This window comes from Rana temporaria, chromosome 11 (genome assembly GCF_905171775.1).
Source record: "Rana temporaria chromosome 11, aRanTem1.1, whole genome shotgun sequence".
NCBI classification, from domain to species: Eukaryota; Metazoa; Chordata; class Amphibia; order Anura; family Ranidae; genus Rana; species Rana temporaria.
The window spans coordinates 143,921,734-143,945,049 of NC_053499.1; the positions used below are offsets into that span (position 1 = coordinate 143,921,734).

Here is a 23,316-nt window from a genome sequence, read left to right on the forward strand (position 1 = left end):
AACTGATATTGTAACACTACACTCCTCCTGTACCTTCATGCTGGACAGTTCCCTGCTGTCATAGGGGTGTGCACCCCAAAGCTCAAATACACGCCCTTTTCTCTGCAGCCTCAGCTGCACTGCACAGGGAATGAGTGGGAGGAGCTCTGTGCCGAGCAGCTTCCTGTTCATTCACAAATTGAAGCATAGTAATCACAGTTGAATATGCTTCAGCTATGAATGAACACAGAGAGCGAGTGTGTTCACTATGTTCATTTAAAGAAGGAAGGGGCCGATTCTATTTCCTTATTTTTAATGAAGTGTTAATATTGGAAAAAAAAAATGAATAAAGAATGAATATGGGGAAAAAAAAGAAAAGGAAGGGGCCAGTAAATGACATATTGACTAGCCCGTGGGTGCTCAACCTGTGGCCCTCAAGTTGTTGCGGAAACTACAGTCCCATCATTCCTCTGCCTTTGGGAGTCATGCTTGTAACTGACCGCAGCTTGCAATATCTCATAGGACTTGGAGTTCCGCAACAGCTGGAGGGCCACAGGTTGAGCACCCATTGGCTAGCCCCTTCCCCTGCTCTCCATCCTGAGAAAACCCCTGTAACAGCCTGGGGGAGAGGAGAGGAAAGAAACCAGTAGTACTGTGGGGGGCAAAGCATTGAGGAAACCCTGGGCAGTAGGGGGAATTGGCAATGCACAGTGATTAGGGTGTGCCCAGGCACACCTGGCACACCCCCTGCACACGCCTAAGCATGCAGTGCTCACAGTACTGACTTCATGCAGCTCAGAGACAGAAATTAAATAGAAGGTACAAAAAAAAATCATATTTTCCATACGTCTATACTGCCTCCATCTGCTCCACAACACTGAGACCTGTGAGAGGTGGAGGTCAGGAGGCTGGAGCGTGGAGAGAGGCTGACATAGGCCGTGGAGATGTCACACATAGATCTTTGTTCCCGTGTCAATGGCGGTGTCTTAATACTTCATGTATGGACCATCCGTGGACCCCCAAGAGTTGGGAAATCTCAGATCTTGGCCTCCAGCTGCCAAGGCCGGCTGGTATTTGTGGTTCTCCAGCAGAAGGAAGTCTCAGGGATGACATGGCGGGCAGTACAAAGTCATTTTCTTTGCTGCTTGTGATTGGCTGAGCGGTCACCCGAATTTGGTGTGAGTTGTCTGCTTATAGTGATACACCTGAGAGAGGATCGCCATGTCCAGACCGATCTGCAGGGCCCCGCACAGCCAGAATTGGGCGGGGGTCTCCTTTATGATGAAGTAGGTGGTCTTGAAGCAATCACCGGCCATCCAGAGCAGAACCATCTTCACACTGAGGAGAGAGCAGAGCGGGAATTACAGACAGAAAATTCTGGGGGGGGGGGGGGGGAATACAGGGGGCCCCTAAACCTGGGGATCCCACCAGTCCTACTAACATTCCATTTGGTACAGACAGCCAGATTTCTGCATCCTTTATGTCCCTTCCCTGCACGAATGTGAGGTATACCAGCATTGGGAATCAACCTGCTAGATATAGGGGGGGGGGGGGGCCCCAACGATGGCCCCTGACATTCCTAGAAGGGCACACACATACTACAGGAGATGGTCAGAGACATAGTACAGGAGATGGTCAGAGACATAGTACAGGAGATGGTCAAAGATTGAAGACATACTACAGGAGACGGTCTGCGACTGCAGACATAATACAGGATATGGTCAGAGACTGCAGACATACTACAGGAGACAGTCAGAGACTGAATACATAATAGAGGAGATGGTCAGAGACTGCAGACATACTACAGGAGATGGTCAGAGACTGCAGACATACTACAGGAGATGTGCAGAGACTGCAGACATAGTACAGGAGATGGTCAGAGACTGCAGACATATTACAGGAGATGGTCAGAGACTGAAGACGTGGTACAGGAGATGGTCAGAGACTGCAGATATATTACAGGAGATAGTCAGAGACTGCAGACATGATACAGGAGATGGTCAGACACTGCAGATATACTACAGGAGATTGTCAGAGATTGCAGACATACTACAGGAGATGGTCAGAGACTGCAGACATAGTACAGGAGATGGCCAGAGACTGCAGACGTGGTACAGGAGATGGTCAGAGACTGCAGACATATTACAGGAGATAGTCAGAGACTGCAGACATAGTACAGGAGATGGTCAGAGACTGCAGACATACTACAGAAGATGGTCAGAGACTGCAGACGTGGTACAGGAGATGGTCAGAGACTGCAGATATAGTACAGGAGATGGTCAGAGACTGCAGACATCTTACAGGAGACAGTCAGAGACTGCAGACATGGTACAGGAGATGGTCAGAGACTGCAGAAATCTTACAGGAGACAGTCAGAGACTGCAGACATGGTACAGGAGATGGGCAGAGACTGCAGACATCTTACAGGAGACAGTCAGAGACTGTAGACGTGGTACAGGAGATGGGCAGAGACTTTGTACATACTACAGGAGACAGTGAAATTTCTGGCGCCATCTATAAATGGTGAGGTTGGATGGGACCCTATGTTTTCCCCCTGGTGGCCCCGTGTCTGGGGGACTTCATTACGGCACTCTGTAATATCGCTCTGCGCGCTCCATTTCTCTCTAGGAGAGTCCATTTGTCTCCATCATCCGTCACCTTCACCAGTCTCCCACCTCAGTGACCGCACATTTTCACCACCTCTGCTACTGACAGGATCATCCATCATCCAGCTAGAGTAGGTCTGTCCACACAGAGGCCCTGGGGCCAGAGGCGATCATGCTGCCATCTGGCTGTGTTGTGTTTGAAGGATATGAAGGGTACGGGGCCCGGCAGGGTGGGCTCAGGGGTTGCAGCAGGATCCCCCACACTCCGAAAGTGTGAAACTGAACTTCTATATCAAGGATATTCTCAATAAACAATTTCTATGTGAAGAGGTCACCTGAGATAACGCTGTCCTTGTTCTAGAAAACTATGAGACTCTCTGTGAACACCACCACCCCAGGCATACTGTATACTAGAATGGCAGAACTTGGTAAGGGGGAAGTTGGGCCCCCAAGACATACAAGAATCATGTACATTTTCATAGTGTCCCTCGCCCCCTTCAAAGCACTGCTGCCTTCTGTAGGATTGATAAAAAAAACTCACAATATGGGGGTGGGGCCTAGTGATAAAAAAATATATATAATTGGAAGCTCAGGGGTGGGCTTTAATAACAATGAGGGCGGGGTGGGAGAGCCACGCCTAGCTTCAACATTTACCCAGAAACCAGAGATATAATGCAAAATATGGCCAATGCAGCCACAGGATAAAAGGGGCCGGAATTGTTTTTTTTACATTTATTTTCTATTTATTATGTTTCTCACTAAAACTGTTTACAGATACGTCTGTTTTAATTGGATAAATCTGCAGCCAATGCGCACACGGCAGGCTGAAAACGCTGCCGCTAATGGTAATGCAGTGGCTTAGTATTGCCAGGCTGTAACAGTACAGCTGACGGGCGATTTTTTTCCCCATACCCGCTGTCACAATTTAAAAAACTGTGCAGGACTCCACCCACACAACCATGTCATTCATTCACAGAGTCTTTTTGACCCCAGATCTCATATTTAAGAGGGCCTGTCATGCTTTTTTCTATTGCAAGGGATGTTTACATTCCTTGAAATAGGAAAGTGACCCAAATTTTTATTTATTTTTTAAAACTGTGTCTAAATAAATAAAATAAAGTAAAATAAATAAGAAAAAATAAAAAATTAAATCGCCCCGTCCCGACGAGCTTGCACGCAGAAGCAAATGTATACATGAGTAGCGCTGGCATTTGAAAACGGTGTTCAAACTACATGTGAGGTATTGCCACGATCGTTAGAGCGAGAGCAATAATTCTAGCCCTAGAACTCCTCTGTAACTCAAAACGTGCAACCTGTAGAATTTTTTAAACGTCACCTATGGAGATTTTAAAGGGCAAAAGTTTGTCGCCATTGCACGAGCGGGCGCATTTTTGAAGCGTGACATGTTGGGTATCAATTTACTTGGCGTAACATTGTCTTTCACGATATAAAAAAAAATTGGGTTAAATTTACTGTTGTCTTATTTTTTCATTCAAAAAAGTAAATTTTTTCCCAAAAAAGTGCCCTTCTATGACCGCTGTGCAAATACGGTGCGACATAAAGTATGACAATGACCGCCATTTTATTCTCTAGGATGCTAGAAAAAAAAATTATAGGGCCAGATTCAGGTAGCTCGGCGCATCTTTGTGCCGGCGTAGCGCATCTCATATGCGCTACGCCGACGTAACTCTGAGAGGCAAGAGCAGTATTCACAAAGCACTCGCCAGCGTAACGTAAATGGGCCGGCGTAAGCCCGCCTAATTCAAAGTAGGAAGGTAGTGGGCGTGTTGTATTAAAATTAACCGTGACCCCATGTAAATGAATGGCCGAACGAACGGCGCATGCGTGTGCATGCTCAGAATCACGTCGCATATACTCCCTAAGATACAACGGCTCAATGCGTATGACGTGAACGTAACCTACGCCCAGCCCCATTCACGTACGACTTACGTAAACGACGTAAAATCCGACGGCTGTTCCGACGTCCATATTCTAACATGACTTACCCCTGCTTTATGAGGGATAACTTTATGCCGGATGTACGCCTTATGTAAACGACATAGCTTACTGCGACGGGCGCAAGTACGTTCGTGAACCGTCGTATCTAGGTCATTTACATATTTGACGCGTAAATCAATGGAAGCGCCCCTAGCGGCCAGCGTAAATATGCACCCAAGATACGACGGCGTAGGAGACTTACGTCGGTCGGATGGAGCCAGAATTCAGGCGTATCTGGTTTCAAGAATACGGCGCATAGATACGACGGCGAATCTGTGGACTTACGCGGCGTATAAGAAGATACGTCGGCGTAAGTCGTACCTGAATCTGGCCCATAATGTTTGGGGTTCCCACGTAATTTTCCAGCAAAAAAAAATGTTTTTCGCTTGTAAACAACATATCTGAAAAAGAGGCTCGGTCCTTAAGTGGTTAAAAACGCTTCCAAACGCGGCATGTAAACGCGGCAAAACGGACGTTTTAAACGTGGGTTATTATCTGTCAAGTCAAATCGTTCAGGTGAGGTTGTAAAAACATTCCGTGTACACGACGCCTTAAAGGTATAACTCGCGGAAATTAGATATTACCGACAAAAACGCTCTGGGATTGGGGGGGATTTACGGAGAAAATTACTCAGGATTCAAAAAAAGAAGGAAAATAAAATTGACGGAAAACCATCCCAATCTTCGGAATATAGAGGCATCTGTCGCTTTAAATGAGGATTTCCCCCCGATCCCCCCTAACGCCTCTCATCGCCCTCCATCATGTATTAAACATAACCGTCGCGCTGGCTGCCCTCCGCATTCCTCCTCGTTGGCGGGCGGAGTTAAATCAAAGTGATTGTAATGGGCCGGTGTTTATTCAGCGGGTTTCCCCTCCAGAAATCATTAATGACTTTCTCAGCAGAAGGAAAAATAATGATTTCTGCTCCCAGCTTGGTAATGACATTGTGCAGTTTTCGGTGCTGACGGATCTCAAAGTATCCCCGGCGGGACGCGGCTCGCGACGCTAAAGGGGAACTCCTGCTGGACAGCGAAACACACGGCTGAGGTGCATTCTGCATAATAGGGAACCTTGTGCTTCTGCAGACATGATGCAGAACTGAGAGGGTGACACCATCATTCAATAGAGCGGCTTCCTGTGTCACGGCCTCACCTCCAGCCTGCCCAATAGACTGTGAACAAGCATCATGATACAGCTGGATTTCTGTTTCCATAAGTTTGCCAGACAATGCCCCCGGTGCCTGAAACATGTCACACTAACAAAAATCACCGCTCATTTCTACTGTGGGAAACTGATATAAAGACAGAGTTCTGGCAGTCAGGATTTTTTTTAATGATTACAAACTTCCTGTTCTGCCTGGAGGCCTGCTTTAATTTGAATGCATGGCGGCCCCAGCTGCCCGCTCCAGAGTAATTCTATATTCTTAGTTCTGTTCTGCAGACCCCATTTATTACCGGTTGGTGGCGGAGATCCGCCCGGAGCGGGAGGTAACAAATGATGTCATTTGTGTTCTCTGCATCTGGAGAATGTTTTCCTTGGACACAATGGATGGGCTCCGGCGGCTAGGAATCGGCTATGGGGGGTTTATACTGATTATTTCTGTCTGCAGCTTTTCCTAATTGTGTCTGGGGGGGGGGGGGGGGGGAAACTCCGCCGCCTGTCTCTGGTGGGAGGACTCCGCATCACCAGACAAAATGCCCAATATGCCAGGACGGGGCTCTGCGCCTTTCCTGGGGCAAATACAGACGGGGACAGAGTAAAGATGGAGTGTAACGTTCTTCCCTGCGGGATACCAGTCTGCGACAGGGGAGCTGAAATTTCAGTTTTCTGGAGCTGTCTACACTGAGCTGAATGCCAGGGAAAGGGGGTATATTCTGCGTGCCCCAATAGGGGGTATCTACTGTTCTCTCTGAGGGGGTATCCTTCCTACACTCTCTGGGGAATATTTTTCTTTCTCCGCTAAGGAGATATCCTTTTTACCCCCACTAGGGGGAACCCTTTATGCCCCACTGGTGGGATAACCTTCTTGCCCCCCGGGGGGAGAGCCTTCCTGTCCCACAAGGGGGATATCCTTCCTACCCCACTGACAGAATAGCCTTCTCTCCTCACTTTTTGGAAATCCTTCATGTTCCACTAGGGGGATATCCTTCCTGGCCCGGTGGGGGAATTCCCTTTCTTCACTTTTTCAAAATCCTTCCTGCCCCACTGTGGGATATCCCTCTTGCCCCCACTTGGAAAATATACTTCCTGTCCCTCTTGGTGGAAATCCTTCCTGTCACACTAGGGTGGGTACCTTCCTGGTTCATTAGGGGGATATCCTTCCTGCCCCCTCTGTGAGGATATTCTTCATGCCTCACTGAAAGGACATCCTTCTTTCCTGCACCAGGAAGTCCTCCAGCCCCACTAGGGGGGATATGTTTTCGGACCCCACTGCGATGATATCCTTCCTTTCCACCTTCTAGGAAGATATTTTTTCTTCCCCGCTAGGTGGTATCCTACCTGTCCTCACTGGGGAATATCCTTTCAGTCCCACTATAGGTTATCCTTTCTTTACCACTAGGGGGTATCCTTACTACCCCCACTGGGGAATATCCTTTCTGTGCCACTAAAGGTTATCCTTCCTTCACCACTAGGGGGTATCTTTCCTACACCCACTGGGGAATATGCTTCCTTCCCCCCTTCTAGAAATATTTTATTTCTTCTACACTAGGTGGTATCCTTCCTGCCCCCACTGCCCCACTGGGCGATATCATTTTTGTCCCACTAAAGATTATCCTTCCTTTCCCACTAGGGAGTATCCTTCCTGCCCCCACCGGGGAATATCCTTTCAGTCCCTCTATAGGTTATCCTTCCTTACCCACTGGGGGGTATCTTTCCTACCCCCACTGGGGAATATCCTTTCAGTCCCACTATAGGTTGTCCTTCCTTCACCACTAGGGAGTATCCTTCCTGCCCCCACTGGGGAATATCCTTTCAGTCCCTCTATAGGTTATCCTTCCTTACCCACTGGGGGGTATCTTTTCTACCCCCACTGGGGAATATCCTTTCAGTGCCACTATATGTTGTCCTTCCTTCACCACTAGGGAGTATCCTTCCTGCCCCCACTGTGGAATATCTTTCTGTGCCACTAGGGTAGTATCCTTCTTGTGCCTCTAGGGTGGTATCTTCCTGCTTTTAATGGGGGGGGGGTATAATTCCTGTCTCCAAGGGAAGGTATCCTTTCTGCCCCCACTGGGAAATATCCTTCCTGTGTACCTAGGGATGTATCCTTCCTGCCCCCAGTAAGTGATATCCTTCTTGTCCTCAATAGGGAGTATCCTACCAGCTTCCAATTGGGGGGGGGGGGGGGTGTATCATTTCTGCCCCTATTTGGGGGATATTATTCCTTTCCCATAACTCCCTGTTCCCAGGGTCTGGCTGAAAATGTCGGTCACATAAGCTGGAGGGATGTTGTTGTGCAATGTTACCTCATCCCCCGGGTAGATTGGTTCTTCCTGTTCTGCAGGAACTGGGGGAGTCCTAGCATCGCCTCCGTCATCAGAGCCAGCAGGCCAACTCCCTCCATGAAGACGGGGACATCAATGAGGACGTAGGTGACAATAGCGCCGCACACCACCAACGCCAGGCAGAATTGCACATAATCCTCAAACCTGCTCCAATTCCAGAAGTCCTTCTGCTGGAAATCTGCAACGAATCACAAACACTGTCAGTGTGACATCACCAGATCAAAGTATCTGTCACAGCGACCAATGAAACGTGACAGGTGCTCCGCGGAGGCGGAGCCTCAAACATTGGCTCCGCCTCTGCGGAGCACCTGTCACCCTGGAAGTAAAAAAAAGAAGACATTACATGGTAGCTTAGTGGTTAGTATTTCTGCCTTGCAGCACTGGGACCCTGGGTCTGAATGAAACACCATCTGCATGAGGTGTGTATGCCTTGATCATGTTTATATATGTTCTGATCTCCTCCCTCAATCTAATCAGTGAATTGGCAAACAGTGAGAAGTCTGTCAGTGTATGGCGCTTAGAGCGTGATAAATGGAGCACCGCGCGGGTGGAGAAAACCTCCCCAGATGGCGGATATTTCATTATTACTACTGAAAGAATCCCAGGGCAACTGAGGTCACTGTACTCCCATAATGAGCAAGTTTGTGATGAATAAACAGTATAAAAGCCACAGGCCCGGATTCACAAAGGAGATACGACGGCGTATCTCCAGATACGCCGTCGTATCTCTGAGTTGTGCCGTCGTATCTATGCGCCTGATTCTTAGAATCAGTTATGAATAGATTTGTATTAGATCCGACCGGCGTAAGTCTCTTACGCCGTCAGATCTTAACTGCATATTTACACTGGCCGCTTGAGGCGTGTACGCTGATTTACGCTTAGAAATATGTAAATCAGCTAGATACGCGAATTCACCAACGTACGCTCGGCCGACACAGTACAGATACGCCGTTTACGTTAGGCTTTTCCCGTCGTAAAGTTACCCCTGCTATATGAGGCGTACATGCGGCGTACCAATGTTAAGTATGGCCGTCGTTCCCGCGACGAAATTTGAAAATTTTACGTCGTTTACGGAAGTCGTCCGTGAATGGGGCTGGACGTAATGTACGTTCACGTCGAAACCAATACGGCCTTGCGGCGTACTTTGGAGCAAAGCACACTGGGATATGTCTACGGACAGCGCATGCACCGTTCGTGAAAAACGTCAATCACGTCGGGTCACAAGTTATCTACATAAAACACGCCCCCCTGTTCAACATTTGAATTAGGCGGGCTTACGCCGGCCTATTTACGCTACGCCGCCGCAACATACGGAGCAAGTGCTTTGAGAATACAGCACTTGCCTGTCTAAGTTGCGGAGGCGTAACGTAAATAGGATACGTTACGCCCGCACAAAGATACGCGGCTGTACATGAATCCGGCCCACAGTCATGAATAACTATGCTGAGTGGCAGTGGTCAGTATCACAAGACTGGCTGAACAGAATTAAAGGAATTCCAAAAGGCAAATTAGTTCCCGTATATGAATTTCAATTGAATATTTAGCTATTTGGTCGCTTTAGCATTTATTAATACAAAAAAGTTATATACAGAATTACAAACTAAAAAACACCACTTCCTGTTTCTATAACTCGCAAAGATAAAACGCCATGTGACAGAGATATTGTCTTCCTCTCAGACCAGATCGCAGAGTTCAGAGGAGGAAGAAAATCTAAAAGAGATTATTTTAGACTTCATTTTATTTTTATCATTGTTTCATTTTTTTTATTTCGTTATCAGCAACAAAAATATAAGTAACAAATAACTGCCACCACCACCAGGGGGCTCCAGAGGGACGTGCATATTGGGGGAAAGCCAACACTGTGGATGGGCTTCATGAAACACTGAACTCTGGACTCCACCAGCTCTCAATGAGATCTAATCACACACGTCACAAGCCGATTATACAAATCTGAAAATCTGAAGAAAAGATTATGTTTCTCAGAAATGTCGTCAATATTTGGGAACAAATACAGCCATCTCAGCACAATGTATTGAAGTCCGGGGTATTCTTTAGAGTTTTTTGGTCTTTAACTGTTATAAAGTTATATAAATGGTAAGGTTGAATAAAGTCATCAGTCTGTCCAGTTCAACCTGTGTGTGAGTATTATGGGCCATATTCCCGTAGTTTTTGGGCGGGGGTCGCGTAAGCCATTTACACTCCGCCGCCCCAACCTACAGGAGCAAGTGCTGTATTCCCCAAACACTTGCTCCGTAGTTTGGGGCGGCGTAGTGTATTTGGCCCGGCGTATCCCCGCGTAAATCCAAGGGGGCGGCTTCTATTTAAATTAAGCGCGCCCCCGATTCTAACGAACTGCTCATGCGCCGGGCTTAAAATAGCCCAGTACGCATGCTCCAGTTCTCGGCGTAAAACGTCAATGACGCCGACGTGTACGGATAATACGGATGGGTTGGACAGACAGATGGATAACATGGGATGGGATGGATGGACAGATAGATAGATGGATAACATTGGATGGGATGGATGGACAGATAGATAGATGGATAACATGGGATGGGATGAATCGATGGACAGACAGACGATAATACGGGATGGGTTGGACAGACAGATGGATAACATGTGATTGAGGGTTGTTTATAAGAATGCACTCTCTCATTCCACGGACGGATGAGTAGGGCGTAGTGAAAGCGTTTACAGTCCTCTGTGTTCTGATTTATCACAGATTTTTCCATCACTGGCACCAGGTCATGCGCCAGTAAAATCTTCACCCAACATTATTATCACAGATCATCTGATTTATATGGTGAGGCCATAAACGGTCAATGCAGAGCGCATCATCGATATCTCAAAGGACAAATGATCTGATGTCAGATAAAATCTGTGTTCAGGCAACCAGAGCAAGCTGGGACTTACACTGTAGTTCAAGTTATATCCTTTCCCTCTATCTGCATGGAGTCTGTATGTTCTTCCCATCACATGGGACCAATTTACTAAAGTGACTCAAATATCCAACTGTAACAGAAATAACTTCACCTTATATGACTGGAATACAGAAACACTTTAGTACACTTGAATGTGGGGGACATTAGAGTGTAAGCTCCTCTGCTGCAGAGACTGATGTGAGTGGCTCGGTGTTCCCTGTGCCACACTATGGTATATGTCAGAGCTATGTACATTTGTAATAGTGTGTGACTGTAGAGTGTAAGCTCCATTGGTACAGAGACTAATGTGACTGGCTCAGTGTTCTCTGTACAGCAGTGCGGTATATGTCAGAGCTATAGAATGTATAATAATAATAGTGTGTGACTGTGGGGGGACATTAGAGTGTAAGCTCTTCTGGTGCAGAGACTGATGTGACTGGCAGTATAGATAGATTTTGTATCTCGGTGGCCCCGTCAGTTGGATCTTCTCCGTCCTGACTGTTGTGTTCACCTGTGGTGTCAGTGGCTCTCACCTGTAAAGGAGCGTTGTTTGGTGGAAACACGGTTTGAAGACTGAGTAGAGCAGCACAGGTTCAGAATGGCCAACATGGCGCCGATCATGAGAACACTCTGAAGTAGTAGCGGGAACTCAAAGTATTTCCCAAACCTGCGAAGAGTAAACATGGCGGTCAGCAGGCAGCAAGAGACTTTGAGATAAGCAGGAAAGGCGTAATCTTTTAGGGCCGGTTGACACCTGAATCGCACAGGAAAGCAGTCCGCCTCCCTGTGCTACTCAGTGCAGTGCAATTTTCAGCCCATTTATTTGAATAGGATGAAATTGCACCATGCACTACTTTTCAAAAACTCACTGCACCAGATGTGGTGCAGGCGAACACACTGCGAGAACGCCCCCAGCGGCCATTTTAAAATTGCAGTTAAGATCCGACGGTGTAACACAGTTACACCGTCAGATCTTAGGCATATATATGCGTAACTGATTCTATGAATCAGTCGCATAGATACAACCGACGCAACTCTGAGATACGACGGTGTATCAGGAGATACACCGTCGTATCTCTATGTGAATCTAACCATATGTATCTAACTGGGATCCCAAAGAGTGTTTGCGGCCCAAGTTATCCAAATGGGAGCCTGGAGAGGGCTGGGGCTCTAGGTATCTAACTGGGGACCCACAGAGGGTTTGCAGCCCAAGGTATCCAGATGGGAGCCTGGAGAAGGTTGGGGCTCTAGGTATATATCTGGGGCCCAGAGAGGGTTTGCAGCCTAAGCAGGTATCCAAATGGGAGCCTGTAGAGGGCTGGGTCTCTAAGTATCTAACTAGGACCCAGAGAGGTTTTGCAGCCCAAGGGATCCAGATGAAAGCCTGGAGAATGTTGGGGCTATAGGTATTCAACTGGGAGGCTGGTGACAGTTGGGACCCTAAGTATCCAACTAGGAAACTGGAGCAGATTACAGCCCTGGGTATTCAACTGGAGGCCCAGAGAGGGTTTGGGGCCTAAGGTATCCAAATGGGAGCCTGGAGAGGGCTGGGCCTCTAGGTATCTAACTGGGGACCCACAGAGGATTTGCAGCCCAAATTATCCAGATGGGAGCCTGAAGAGGGATGGGGTTCTAGGTATCTATCTGGGGTCCAGAGAGGGTTTGTGGTCTACGGTCTAAGGTGTACAAATGGGAGCCTGTAGAGGGCTGGGTCTCTAAATATCTAACTAGTACCCAAAGAAGTTTTGTGGCCCAAGGTATCCAGATGGGAGCCTGGAGAAGATTGAAGCTATAGGTATTCAACTGGGAGGCTGGTGACAGTTGGGACCCTGAGTATCCAACTGGGAAACTGAGGCTAATTACGGCCCTGGGTATTCAACTGGAGGCCCAGAGAGGGTTTGGGGCCCAGCATATCCAATTTGGAGTCTGGAGAGCCTGTCTATAGGTCTCCAACTGGAGCATTAGCGATGGCTGGGGCCCAGGGTGTCCAACTATGAGACTTGGGAGAGTTTGGAGCCTTGGGTATCCAGATGGGAGTCTGAAGAGGGTTTGGGGCCCAGAGGATTCAAATGGTGCGCTGGAGAAGATTGGTATTTGGCCAGTTTGCTCCTCTCTAACACGGGTCGTGATTCTGGAAGTCCCATTAGCCGGACTGCAAGGAGAAGCGGAGACGCTCCCATTAATTCCACGCACATTTCATCCCACTGGAGTTATCTGAGGAGCTCAAAGAAAAAAATGACAATTACAGGAATTGGGTCCAATGACTTTCCCGGCAACAATCAGATCATTAAAAATCCCCTTCACTTCCCCCAACTCCGCTATAAATAATTGCCATGTGTGGCCGGAGCATTAATTAGAAATAAAACATCCCTGGAGGGGACGATGGCGTCCTAATTGGAGGAAAGGTGACCGTGCAGGGCGGCTGAAGGTTGGGAAATTTCCAGCTGTGAGATAAGACGTCCAGGAGGAGAAGTGGAGTGGGGATTAAAGTGGAACTCCGGCCAAAGCGTCTTTACTCACAGGGGAGGTCGGAGCTTCTGTCAGGTTCTGGAGATTCATTTTTACTTCCCATGTGATTATTGGCACCCCCCCCCCCCCTATTATTCAGTTTTGTGTGGATGTTTGCATGTCTCCCTCCATTATAAGAAAGCTATTAGGAGTCAGTGCCATGATGCTGCAGCAAGAAGAGTGAGACTCCCTCTTTTGGCTTTGTTGGGGTGCCGCCGCCTCTAATTGAGAAGGGGGGGGGGGGGTGCCACGAATTGAGGTCAGGTTGACTTTGGGTGCTGACGAACAAAAAAAGGGGGGGGTTTGCCCTGGGGACCTCTTACAAAAAAAGGATATAAAAAAAAGGGGGGGTAGCCATTCAGGGCCCTGGGGATCTCTGGGCCCTTTAATAAAAAGAAAAAAGAAATACAAAAAATATATTAAAAAAATGTAAAAAAACATTTTTATAAAAAAAAAAGGGGGGGTTGCCATTGGGGCCCTGGGGACCTCTGGGCCCTTTAATAAAAGCAAAAAATACAAATATATAAAAAATATATATATATATATATTTTTTATAAAAAAAAGGGGGGGTTGCCATCGGGGCCCTGGGGACCTCTGGGCCCTTTAATAAAAAGAAAAAAGAAATACAAAAAATATAGAAAAAAAATGTAAAAAAACATTTTTATAAAAAAAAGGGGGGGTTGCCATCGGGGCCCTGAGGACCCCAGAGGCCCTTTAATAAAAAGAAAAAGAAATACAAAAAATATATTAATTTTTTTTTAAAAAAAACTGTTTTATTTAAAAAAAAGGGGGGGGTTGCCATCTGGGCCCTGGGGACCTCTGGGCCCTTTAAAAAAAGAAAAAAGAAATACAAAAAATATATAAAAAAAACATTTATTATTAAAAAAAAGGGGGGGTTGCCATCGGGGCCCTGGGGACCTCTGGGACCTTTAATAAAAGCAAAAAATAAAAATATATAAAAAATATATATATTTTTTTTTTATAAAAAAAAGGTGGGGTGCCATCTGGGGCCCTCCGGGTCCCTTACAAAAAAAAGGGGGTTGCCATCCAGACCCCTGGGGACCTCCGGGCCCCTTACAGGTGTACTGCCTGTACCCCCCTGATGGTGACCCTGGGTACATTATATAGGCATGTCCAAAGCAACAATGCCATCAGATTATAGAGCCCCGTGTGGCCCTTAATTTCTGCCCAGCGTGGAGCTAACTTCTGACTTCACAGCCTCATCTTTCAGTTTTGAGTGGAATGCTGTCCACCTACCAGAAGAATATGCGGAGGATATTGGCCACCAGCAGAACCAGACAGACCCAGGTGGAGAAGCCCTCTGTGTTGGAGGTCCTCTTAATTTCCTGATACTGGGGGATGTACGGGACGATGCCTCCGACCACCATGAGACAGGACGAGACCCAAGAGAGGAGGAGCCATCCGCCATCGCCATCCGCGTCCATCATCCTCTAGACGGAGCACCTGTGGGAAGAGAAAATCCCCACCATTGGTCAAACCAAGGGGTCTAGTAAACACACAGATCCCGGTTCTTTTAGGCTGCATTCACACCTGAACGCAGCATATTTTACCGCGATTTGCCGCGACAAAACGCAGCGTTTTTTAAGCCTAACATACGCCGGAGGGGTGATTAACATTGTCGGCTATGCCGAACGCCGAAAGCCACCTGAAAAAAAGGGTCCGGGACTTGTTTTGAGCTTCAGGCGTACGGCGTTTCGGCGTACGGCGTGGAGATGTGAACCATCTCCATAGCCGACAATGTTAAATCACCCCTCCAGCGTATTTCAGGCTGCAATAACATTGCGCTACAGGCGACAAAACGCCTAGGTGTGAATGGAGCCTTAGGGGAGTAGAGACAGATCGTGTGTTCATACTAAGTATGAACACTGAACTATCTCCGATCTGTCTCTCCTCCTAAACAGTCCTATCCCCCCTACAGTTAGAACACACACTAGGGAACACATTTAACCCCCTGATCGCCCCCTAGTGTTAACGCCCTTTCCCTGCCACTGACATTTATATAGTAATCCGTGCATTTTTATAGTACTGATCGCTCTACGTATACATGTCAAAGGTCCCAAAAAATGTGTCAAAAGTCTCCAATTTGTCCGCCGTCCCGATAAAAATCGCAGATCGCTGCCATTACTATTAAAAAAATATAATAATAAAAATTGCATAAATCTATCCCCTATTTTGTAGACGCGATAACTTTTGCGCAAACCAATATATATATATGCTTATTGCGATTTTCTTTTACCAAAAATATGTAGAAGAATATGTATCAGCCTAAACTGAGGGGATGTTTTTATTTATTTTTTATTTAAAATGTGAGATATTTATTATAGCAAAAAGTAAAAGAAATTGGGCTAGATTCAGGTAGCCCGCCGTAAGTTTGTGCGGGCGTAGCGTATGTTATTTACGCTACGCCGCCGCAATTTAGAGAGGCAAGTGCAGTATTCACAAAGCACTTGCTCCGTAAGTTGCAACGGCGTAGCGTATATCTGCTGGCGTAAGCGCGCCAAATTCAAATTGTCAAGAGGTGGGCGTGTTTTATGCAAATAAAACATGACCCCACGTAAATGACGTTTCTCACAAACAGCGCATGCGCCGTCCGTGAACGTATCCCAGTGCGCATGCTCCTAATCACGTCGCAAAGAGTCAATGCTTTCGACGTGGACGTAATTTACGCAAAGCCCTATTCGCGAATGACTTATGCAAACGACGCAAAATTCGACGCTGGCCCGACGTCCATACTTAACATCGGTTGCTCCTCATATAGCAGGAGCAACGTTACGCCGGAAAAAGCCTTACACAAACGACGTAAAAAATTCCGCCGGGCGCACGTACGTTTCTGAATTGGCGTATCCAGCTCATTTGCATATTCTACGCTGAAATCGACGGAAGCGCCACCTAGCGGCCAGCGTAAATATGCAACTAAGATACGACGGCGTAAGAGACTTACGCCAGTCGGATCTTAGCCTAATTTCGGCGTATCTTGCTTTCTGAATACAGAAAGAAGATACGCCGTCGCAGCTTTGAATTCAATAGATACGCCAACGTAAATTCTTGCTGAATCTAGCCCATTGTGTTTTTTTTTTTCAAAATTGTCGCTCTTCTTTTGTTTATAGCGCAAAAAATTAAAACCGCAGAGGTGAGCAAATACCGCCAAAAGAAAGCTCTATTTGTGGGGAAAAAAGGACTTCAGTTTTGTTTGGGTACAACATCGTACGACCGTGCAATTGTCAGTTAAAGCGACGCAGTGCCGAATCGCAAAAACTGGCCTGGTCATTGAGCAGCCAAATCTTCCGGGGCTGAAGTGGTTAAAGCTGGTGTGATCCAGGGCAAAAAGGTGGAGCTTTTCTGAAATATGATAGTGTGATCATTTGTGAATCGAGATTGTTGAAGTGAAATTAAATCCCATCACTAAGAGTTAACCCTGCGCATTGTGTCCTCCTGACACGCGGGCAGTGTAGCGCAGCGGCAGAGGGTGTGTGGCATCCTGCTTCTGCTCGCTCGATGAAAGATGCCGCTGACTCCTTTTCCATGTCCTGTTTGCCTTGTTCTCTAATCCATCAAACACGCTGACATGGAAAATCCTGAACCCGCTCCTTGTTCCCCCCCACACTGAGCGTCGGTGCAAATATAACCTCAAATCGGTCAAATCTCAGAAAAAGAAAAAAGTAAAAGAAAGGGATCAGGAATGGCGACATAATGGCAGATAATAAGATGAGGCGTCACGTCTCTGGACAGGAGAGTGGAGCGATCAGTGCGAACAGGAGAGTGGAGCGATCAGTGTGGACAGGAGAGTGGAGCGATCAGCGTGGACAGGAGAGTGGAGCGATCAGTGTGGACAGGAGAGTGGAGCGATCAGTGCGGACAGGAGAGTGGAGCGATCAGTGTGGACAGGAGAGTGGAGCGATCAGTGCGGACAGGAGAGTGGAGCGATCAGTGTGGACAGGAGAGTGGAGCGATCAGCGTGGACAGGAGAGTGGAGCGATCAGCGTGGACAGGAGAGTGGAGCGATCAGCGTGGACAGGAGAGTGGAGCGATCAGTGTGGACAGGAGAGTAGAGCGATCGTGTGTTCATACTAAGTATGAACGCTGAACTATCTCCGATCTATGAGTTTACACACGTGATCGCAGGTGCCCGTCGGTCATCGCGCCCGCCGGGCACTTGCATCGGCTCCGGGTACACGCTGCGTGTCCACGCCCCTAGTGACCAAAACGAAAAGCATCATAAGGTAACGCCGATTTGCCCAGCCGAGCCAACCTGCCGCAGTAAAACTGCGGTGGCTGGTCGGCAAGTGGTTAAAATCGCACTACTTCAGCACAATTTCAAATCCGCAGAGCACTGCAATTTTGGATCTCTAATTTGATTGCGGCTCACGACTTCATTTAACACAAGTCAGTGCAAGTCGCAATGAAATCGCAGAAAAAAAGTGCAGGAACGCTTTTTGCACTGAACGGATCCATTGCCGTAAATAGAGTGCTACTTGTCATGCGATTTTTGAGCTGTCAAATCGCATGACAAATCACATTGGGGGGAAATAAGGGCTTTATTATTAAAAAGTCGTCCTTCAACTCCAGTCACTGGTTTTGCCTAGGCTCAGATGATGTCATCAGTCCGATCATTTCCTCAATCTCCCCTCCCCCACTGTTCAGACTGCAACATTGTAACTTTGTAGCAAGTCACAAGGTAAGAGGCTGTAGTAGATACAAAGTTAAAATATTGCAATCTGGTCATTGAGGAAGTGTAACATTGTAAAAAAACGTCGTAACTTTACTGCGTCGGCCGCGCGTACGTTCGGGAATTCGCGTATCTAGCTAATTTGCATACTCAGCGCGAAATTCAACGGAAGCGCCACCTAGCGGTCAAAAAAAAATGCAGTTTAGATCCGACGGCGTAAGAGACTTACGCCTGTCGGATCTAATGGATATCTATGCGTTACTGATTCTAAGAATCGGGCGCATAGATACGACGGGTCGGATTCGGACTTACGACGGCGTACATGGCGCTACGCCGTCGTAAGTCCTCTGGGAATCCGGGCCTTAATGTCTGAGTGGAGGGGGGGCATTGAAGTGTAAGCTCTTCTGGTACAGAGACTGATGTGACGAGCTCAGTGTTCCCTGTGCAGCGCTGCGGTATATGTCAGAGCTATATAATGTATAATAATAGTGATAATTATGGTGGACTGTCTAATTGCCAGTACACACGCCCTGGCTCGTCCCAATCACCCGGTACACGGTGACAATGGTACGGTTGCTCCGGCTCTCAGAACTGGTTGTGTAAGCTGTACAGGACGGCTGACACATATCGGTAGGACAAGCTGAGGCACATTACACAGCGCACAGGAGGGAAGGGAAGGGCGCTGCTCCTTCCTGAGTATGGCTGTAATCCCCAACCTAAGAGAACCTGTCTCTGTGCACCACACTCTGCATACAACGTGATCTAATAATTAACAAGAACAAGGGTCGGGCAATGATCAGGAGCTTATGACAGAAAAATCCTCTGGGCCAGATTCAGGTAGACTTACGACGGGCGTATCAGTAGATACGCCGTCGTAAGTCCGAATCCCCGCCGCTGAGATACGCTTAAATATTGCTAAGATACGACCAGTGTAAGGCCTCGTACAGACGACCAGATCTATCCGCTGGGATTGATCCGCGGATCAGTTCCAGCAGATAGATCCGGTCGTGTGTACGGCCCAGCAGACATTTCCCAGCGGATAAAAATCCACTCGACGGATTCCCAGCGGATAAAAATTTCTTAGCATGCTAAGAAATCTGTCCGCTGGAATCCAGTCCCTCGGACTTATCCTGTCGTCTGTACAGACTCACCGGATAAGTCCGTCCGCTCCCATCCCTCGCATGCGTCGTAATGATTCGACGCATGCGTGGAAGTATCTACCTTCCAGGGTCGCGCACGTCGCCGCATCATCGTCGCGGCCACGTCACCGCGGATGTATTCCGCGGGGATTTTGATCTGATGGTGTGTACAACCATCAGATCAAAATCCGCCAGAGGATTTATGCGCTGGAAACGGTCCGGCGGACCGTTTTCAACGGATATCCTCTCGTCTGTACGAGGCCTAAGTCTCCTACACCGTCGTATCTTAACTGCATATTTACGCTGGCCGCTAGGGGCGTGTATGCCGATTTACGCCTAGAATATGTAAATCAGCTATTCACGAACGTACGCCCGGCTGTCGCAGTACAGATACGCCGTTTACGTAAGGCTTTTTCCGGCGTAAAGTTACCCCTGCTATATGAGGCGTAGCCAATGTTAAGTATGGACGTCGGGCCAGCGTCGAATTTTCCGTCGATTACGTTGTTTGCGTAAGTCGTTCGCGAATAGGGCTGTGCGTAATTTACATTCACTTCGAAAGCATTGACTAGTTGCGGGTTAATTTGGAGCATGCGCCGTTCGTAAAAAGCGTCATTTACGTGGGGTCACGATGATTTTACATAAAACACGCCCACATCTTACACATTAGAATTAGGCGGGCTTACGCCGGGCAATTTACGCTATGCTGCCCCAACTTACAGAGCAAGTGCTTTGTGAATAATGCACTTGCCTGTCAAAGTTGCGGAGGCGTAGCGTAAATAGGATACATTACACCCGCTCACAAATACACGCTCCCTACCAGAATCTGGCCCTGTGTCTACTATGCATGACAGGTCCCCTTTAATAATATGATACACACAGCCAACAATAAACCTGATGGTATGTACCACATCAGCCAGATAAACTGTATACAATTATCACTAGACACACTTCCTCTTTCATGAGGAAATGTGTGATCATCTCAGCTGCAGAGGAAATGTTTTGTAACACTTTCAAGTAAAGAATTCTAATCTCTGCCACCATGCTGCAGAGCGGCGTCCTTGTTCTCTGTGTAAAAGCAGCAGACTCTCTGCAGAGGTCCAGCAGTCATAGAGCTCTCCAATCAGCAAAGCTTCCACTGATTGGAGAACTCTAGCTGCATCTCACATAGGGGTGTTGTGGACCTCTGCAGAGAGACGACTGCTTCCACACAGAGTAATTGTCCACAGCATGCACAGGGTACCGGCTTTTCTACTCAAGCTGTTTGCTCATCTTTTGTATTGATGCGCCTGTAATGGATTTAGCTGATTTAAACTGAAAGTTCAATTGGGCTTTAAATAAAAAGATTTGAAAATGATGTTCAGTGTCCCTTTACAGTAATATACGAGAATCCATTCCCGGTGTACCTCCTATGGAAACATATGCAGACATCCATCATGTCCCCAGACCTGTCCTGTGTGTCAGCCAGCAGAATGGATTACAGGCAGACGTGATAAAGTGATACAGCGAGCGAGAATGATGTACGGTAAACCAAATAACTATATACAGCAGAATGAGACAAGGATGGTGATTGGTAGAAAAAAGTTACTGCCGTTTCTGCATTCTTTAATCTTCTAGCAAACTACTCTGGGGATGGAGGGGTCGGGGTTCAGTAGATGGTCAGTTGTGGAGAGAAGGGGACAGTAGGGTCGGGGTACAGTAGATGGGCAGCCATGGGTGGAAGGGAACAGAGGGGTTGGGGGGCAGTAGATGGTCGGCTATGGAGGTAAAGTGACAGAGGGGTAGGGGTACAGTACGAGGAAGGCTGTGGGGGGACAAGGACAGAGGGGTTGGGGTACAGTAAATGGATGGCTGTGGATGGAAGGGGACTAAGGGGTCGGGGTACAGGAGGTGGGTGGCTGTGGAGGGAAGAGAATGGAAAGGTCTGGGTACAGTAGATGGAAGATTGTGGAAGGAAGGGGAATGAGGGGTCGGGGTACAGTAGATGGACAGCTGTGGGGGGAAGGGGATGGTATAGTAGATGGACAGCTGTGGAGGAAAGGGGAAGGGGATGGAGGGGGTTGGGGTACAATAGGTAGACAGCAGTGAAGGGAAGGAATGGAAGGGTCAGGAATAGTAGGTAGACAGCTGTGGAGGGTAGGGGTTGGAGGGGTCGGGGTACAGTAAGTGGACAGCTGTGGAGAGAAGGCGACGAAGGGGTCCGGGAATAGTAAGTGGACAGATATGGAGGGAAGGGTACTGAGGGGTTGGGGTACAGTAGGTTGAAGACTGTGGAGGGAAGTAGAATGAGGGTCGGGTACAGTAAATAGACAGCTGAACAGCTTTGGAGGGAAGGGGACGTAGGGTTTGGGGTACAGTAGGTGGAGAGCTGTGGAGGGAAGGGGACGGAGGGTTTGGGGTACAGTAGGTGAACAGCTGTGGAGGGAAGGGGACGGAGGGTTTGGAGTACAGTAGGTGGACAGCTGTGGAGGGAAGGGGACGAGGGTTTGGGGTACAGTAGGTGGACAGCTTTGGAGGGAAGGGGACGGAGGGTTTGGGGTACAGTAGGTGGACAGCTTTGGAGGGAAGGGGACGAGGGTTTGGGGTACAGTAGGTGGACAGCTTTGGAGGGAAGGGGACGGAGGGTTTGGGGTACAGTAGGTGGACAGCTTTGGAGGGAAGGGGACGGAGGGTTTGGGGTACAGTAGGTGGACAGCTTTGGAGGGAAGGGGACGGAGGGTTTGGAGTACAGTAGGTGGACAGCTTTGGAGGGAAGGGGACGGAGGGTTCGGAGTACAGTAGGTGGACAGCTTTGGAGGAAGGGGGGAGGGTTTGGGGTACAGTAGGTGGACAGCTGTGGAGGGAAGGGGACGGAGGGGTCGGGGTACAGTAGGTGGACAGCTTTGGAGGGAAGGGGACGGAGGGTTTGGGGTACAGTAGGTGGACAGCTTTGGAGGGAAGGGGACGAGGGTTTGGGGTACAGTAGGTGAACAGCTGTGGAGGGAAGGGGACAGAGGGGTCGGGGTACAGTAGGTGGACAGCTTTGGAGGGAAGGGGACGAGGGTTTGGGGTACAGTAGGTGAACAGCTGTGGAGGGAAGGGGACGGAGGGGTCGGGGTACAGTAGGTGGACAGCTGTGGAGGGAAGGGGACGGAGGGTTTGGGGTACAGTAGGTGAACAGCTGTGGAGGGAAGGGGACGGAGGGGTCGGGGTACAGTAGGTGAACAGCTTTGGAGGGAAGGGAACGAAGGGGTCGGGGTACAGTAGGTGGACAGCTTTGGAGGGAAGGGGACGGAGGGTTTGGGGTACAGTAGGTGAACAGCTGTGGAGGGAAAGGGATAGAGTAAAAGTTGTCAGCTGTGTAGATAATAGAAGATAGTCCTGTACCCCATGTGTACAGGATAGCAGTGCCCCCCCTCTTGTGTCAGTGATGGAGGAGAGAGAACACCTGGCTGTACTCACCGTCAGGGCTCCAGCACGGTCCGGTATGGGGATGGAATTGGTGGAGTAGGACAAGGAGGAGGAGACGAGGTTAAGCTGAATATGTAAACAGCTGGAAGGAACTTCCTGCTCAGGATGGAATTACCGGCTACTGTAACAACTACAGCTGGAAGGTGCACTGAGATGTCATTGCAGAGCGTGCATGCCAACGTTCTCATCATGCAGGTCATGATATATCTAGGAGTAGTTGGTCACATTCAGTTGTACTTGTTCTATAATAATGAAGACCTAAGCCACTTCTTTAGTTCACCGTGTCACTATAAAGTGTACATTGACACTGTGATATGTGTGCTCTGTGCCCCCCATGTGATATGTGTGCCACCCATGTGAAAAGTGTGCTCTGTGCTCCCCATGTGATATGTGTGCTCTGTGCCCCCCATGTGATATGTGTGCTCTGTGCCCCCCATGTGATATGTGTGCTCTGTGCCCCCCATGTGATATGTGTGCTCTGTGCCCCCCATGTCATATGTGTGCTCTGTGCCCCCATGTGATATG

General features: G+C 48.2%; 1 protein-coding gene across 2 annotated transcripts in view; it reads right to left on the minus strand.

The window, feature by feature from the left end:
* Positions 1-275: 275 nt before the first annotated feature.
* The window catches only part of LOC120917797 (solute carrier family 66 member 2-like), a 28,608-nt gene continuing 5,567 nt past the window's right edge, over positions 276-23,316 (minus strand). Inside the window, exons 1-5 of one of the 2 annotated variants that reach the window (XM_040329345.1) lie at positions 22,783-22,885; positions 14,776-14,982; positions 11,544-11,677; positions 8,051-8,267; positions 276-1,317 (exon numbers count right to left, since the gene is read on the minus strand). In XM_040329345.1, the coding sequence (XP_040185279.1) occupies positions 1,143-1,317; positions 8,051-8,267; positions 11,544-11,677; positions 14,776-14,966 (717 nt within the window). In that variant the 5' untranslated portion in view covers positions 14,967-14,982; positions 22,783-22,885 and the 3' untranslated portion in view covers positions 276-1,142. Of the gene's footprint in view, positions 1,318-8,050; positions 8,268-11,543; positions 11,678-14,775; positions 14,983-22,782; positions 22,886-23,316 lie in introns of those variants that run through there. The other variant, XM_040329344.1, reaches the window with a different exon arrangement.